The following is a 4,451-nucleotide window of genomic DNA, read 5'->3' as shown; positions in this document are numbered from 1 at the left end:
TCTGATTTTATTCCTGCTGCTCAAAAATATGTTGACAGAATTGTAATCTGAAACCATTTGTTGCTACATTTTGATTGATGGAGTATTACCTTTGTGATCTAACTATTCTATTGAAATACCTCTGCTTATGTCCTTTCTTCTTTGTCGGCTTCAAGTACTTCCTCTTACATGTTGATTTAACTTCCGACAAATTATTCACCAGTCCCCTAACCAAATTGTCAAAATATGACCGCGTCACACTGGTTAGATTAGTCAGCTTGAGTCGTAATGCTCTAAGTTCCGCTTCTAGCTTCTGTTTCTTTTCGGACTCTTCCCTGAGTAACTTTTTGAACTCTTCCCTTGTATCTCCCTTGCACAATGTTTTGGAATCTTCTTCATCCTGGTTTTCTACTTCTGTGTCGTCTTTAAGGAAAACTTTGAAAACCGATAGCTCTTGTTCTACACATTGATGAATCCTCTCAAGACAAGCCTCGGCCTGACCTTGTAAGTACTCGAACAAGGTTTTCTTGGCAACTAAATCCTCATGTAAATAAAAGCCATATGCATAAGTCCACTTTAAAACCCGTCTGCACTCTATAATCTGTTCCCAAGCTTCTATCATAAACACGAGTTCAGTATCGGTAATCTTAAACTTGTCACTAAGCTGATTTAAATCAGTTTTCGTCTTGCGCAAATCGTCAATAGCCCTTTCCCTTGAATTATGGTTACCTACCCATCTTTCATAATAATGTACGTATTTCCTTAAATTTTTTTCCGCCACTTTTTTCTGCCGTTCTTCATCATCATACTTGCCACTTTCTTTTGCAGCCTTGTATATATTACATAGATAGTAGCCCCCTGTATTTGCACCGTGGTTCGACCATGGTTCAAGGCATAGCCAGCAGAATTCATAGAGGCAGGGCTTGCTGCATGTCATATGCATACAACCTTGGTCCTTCTGAATCGGACGCTTGCACTTTGGACACGGCTTTGAGTTGGCAACAATCCAGTTTGTATTTTCAGATTGCGACGTGTTCTTCAGGGTCCACTTTGCCACTGTGTCACAATCCACAGGTCGGTGGTCCTCCTCGATACAGTTCCAACAGAAAGCGTGTGAGCAAAGGCAGGTAACATTATAAACGCCCTCGCTTCCAATCTCAAATTCAACGGCATTCTCACATCCGGGACCTGGACACCATTTCATCTTCTTGTTTTCTTCGACATATGACCGAAATAAATAATGCGCATATTTTTTTCTCTCTTCATCTGATGCAAGTTTATCAACCATATCCTGACCGACAACAGCAGCGTGGCACGCAGGATCCGGGCATCTCAATGACAAGCATCCAGGGCCGTCTTTTATTGATATACTAAGGTAACCTTTCCAACATGTTACACAATAGAGATGCCCACACAGTATGGGATAAAAGTGGCGATTATCAAGAGGAAACGACTCGAGACAAATCCCACAGCGAGTCAATTGTCCAGAACAGCTAAACTGGGCAGGGGTGGTCGGCAAGCCAACGTCCTCTCGAACCCGTTCTTCATTGGAGAACCACTCGTCGAGTAGCAACGAGTCATTCCACTTATAGTGATAAAGCACTTTGATTGCCTCATCTTCGGAGATAAAGAGAGCAGAGGAAACATGTCCAACTACATTGTCTAGGAGCTCTCGGACATCAGCCTCCTGCATGACTCTGTAACTTTTCTGAAACATGTCATTCGCTGCAAAATCGCTGGTGTCAAATTCGCTGTCAGTTTCATAGTTGTCTTCATCTTCAGAATATATGTCTTCATCAGGGTATATATCTTCGTCTTCAGAATATATATCGTCGTCTTCAGAATACATTGTTGCGGAAAACAAAATCAAATTCTCGAGTCTGTGGACCGTGGACGATACATTGCAGGTTTGAATTTTTTTCGGCTTGTATTTAATTTGCAACGCCCTTGTAGCTCCTTTAACACAAAACGGAAGACCTAATTCTGTTGTAAGTTATACTATACCAAAGCAGAATCAGGTCAGAATTAGGAAACGCGTATTTTATACAGTAGTTTTTACGTTGGTAATTTATGTAGTTCCACCTTACAGAACCGTGGGAGTAAATTTGGAAAGTTATTATTATAATATTTAAACGTTTGAGTCTAATACATTAGGTGTATTATTATTATTATTATTATTATTTTTTTTTTATTTTTTTATTTTTTTATTTTTTTTTTTGGAGTAAACCCCAAAATCGGGTCTAATTTAAATGGATATTTCTGTACACTGCAAGATGTTTCTTTTAACACTAGTTTTGGAGGGATTAGGAATAAGACCAGAAGTGGCAGAAAGCATTTCCGAAGTTCTTTTAACTGCAACAATGGAAGGAAGATCACCTCGATGACATCCGCAAACAAAGGGTGTGTCAATCCCAGCCTGGTGCATATAGGATGATAAGAGAAGTGAGGCTGACTCTTCAATAGACAAAGATGTCTCGAAAGCACGTCCATATAATGGGCAAAGAGAAGAGGAGATTAGGAATCACCCTGCCGTAGTGCACTCTTTCCATAAGAAACACCATTACTCTGCAAAGAATATGACAAAGGGTATAATGATCATGTACTGATGTACATATGCACCAAACTAGGAGAGAATCAGCGAGAAAAGGTGCAGAAAGAATTTACCTTTCGTGAAAATCTCAATCTGAATCAATGGAGACCATAAATGCCTGATAATCTCAATCTGCCGTCATCTTTTTCTTCTTTTATCAGCAGTAGCCACAAATTACATCAGTATGCACCTCAAGACTTTGCAGAGTACCTGAAATCAAGAAATTATTTTTGAATTTTCGCTACTGCATTCATTTTCATAACTTGAGATTTCATGATTTCATTTTGGTTAACATAGGATGAACCAATTTCTCCCCTTTGTTATTAAACTGAAAATAGGATGAACCCGTCATTCGATGTAGTTTTCAACGCAATTTTCATTTTGGGTCATTCGGAAACAGTCTCTTTGTGTTGCTAACATAAGGGTAGGACTGCGTACATCCGACCCCCTTACCATGGAGGCACTCTGGTAATGTTGTTGTTTATGTGTATCAAATAAACCAAGAATTTGATTCATCACTTGAAAATATTACACATAAACATCACATATACCAGCTAAATTGTCCAAAACTATCAAATATTACAACATAAACTTAAAAAAATATCAGGTGATTGGGATTATTGATAAGATGAAGTGATTATTGCATATCACCAATAGGATGGATTATTGTTATGAAATAACCCTATATTTTAATTAAGATATTATACTTTAGTGTTTAGTGAAAATAATATAATTTGATGAAAAGGTTAATTTTAATGAGAAGATAATAAGTTAATGAAATAAAGTATATTACTCCCTCCTATTCTACATAACCGTCCCATTGTCTATTTCGGTCTATTCACAATAATGTCTCATTGTCTATTTTTGTTAAACTTTTATACTTATTTTAATCACTTCAACCCACAACAATAGTCCACCTCAACTCACAACAATACTTATTTTAATCACGCACTCTACTCAGTGGTGGAGCTAGGGGGGCTAGCATATAAGACAAAGGTTTTGATATTGTAAAGGATGATTTTATTGAATGCCAATTACAATGTATTTATACTAATGCTAAGAGTATACACAAAATATTTACTTCCTCCATTCAACTCCACTCTACCACTTTCTTTTTTCACGTTTGCCAACGCGTGTTTTACGCGCTAAATATCGTTAGCTACGTATTTCCAAAAAATATAAAAGTTAGATATTTTTAATGTACTCGTAAAGACGAATCAAACAAGATCCCACATGAATATATTTTCACTTACGTATCGAGAGAAAATTGAAATTGAATACTCATTCGTGAATAGTGTTCAAAAATGAAATAGGTAGAGTGGAGTTGAATGGAGGTAGTACTTGCTAAGATTACAGTAGAAATGCAATAATACATTTCTTGAGGAAGAGACTAATGAATATCTTGTGATATGTTAATAGAGGAAGGTATATTGTTAATACGCCCCCGCAAGATGGACGTCGATGGATGAAGGCCAATCTTGTTTCGTAGCTCAAGGAATCGTTGCTTTGGAAGTGGTTTTGTGAGAGCGTCTGCGAGTTGATCATTGCTTGCGACATGTTGGATTCGAATGTGGCCTAGCTGCAGCTGTTCTCGAACAAAATGGAAGGAGAGTGCCATGTGCTTCATGCGAGAGTGAAAGACTGGGTTCTTTGCGTATAGAGTAGCTGACATATTGTCGCAGTAAAGAGCTGGAGGTCGAGTGATTTGAATGTTGAGTTCGGTGAGGAGGTTTCGTAGCCAAAGAGTTTCGGTGGTGATAGAAGCAACAACACGAAATTCAGCTTCGGTGGTAGAGAGTGCCAAGCCTCGTTGCTTTTTCGAGGACCATGAGATAGGGTTCCATCCAAGGTAGATAATGTATCCGGTTGTGGACAAAAAATT

The 4,451-nt window shown here is 38.2% G+C and overlaps 1 protein-coding gene across 1 annotated transcript; it reads right to left on the bottom strand.

Moving 5' to 3' along the window:
• Positions 1-1,712, bottom strand: LOC141594953 (putative E3 ubiquitin-protein ligase ARI5). The gene has a single exon (XM_074414932.1). It carries the CDS (start codon positions 1,694-1,696, stop codon positions 86-88), a length of 1,611 nt encoding a protein of 536 aa, XP_074271033.1. The 5' UTR covers positions 1,697-1,712; the 3' UTR covers positions 1-85.
• Positions 1,713-4,451: the final 2,739 nt, after the last annotated feature.

This window comes from Silene latifolia, chromosome 8 (genome assembly GCF_048544455.1).
Source record: "Silene latifolia isolate original U9 population chromosome 8, ASM4854445v1, whole genome shotgun sequence".
Taxonomy (NCBI): domain Eukaryota; kingdom Viridiplantae; phylum Streptophyta; class Magnoliopsida; order Caryophyllales; family Caryophyllaceae; genus Silene; species Silene latifolia.
Note: the sequence above shows the minus strand (reverse complement) of the source record. Positions and strands in the feature narration are given on the sequence as shown.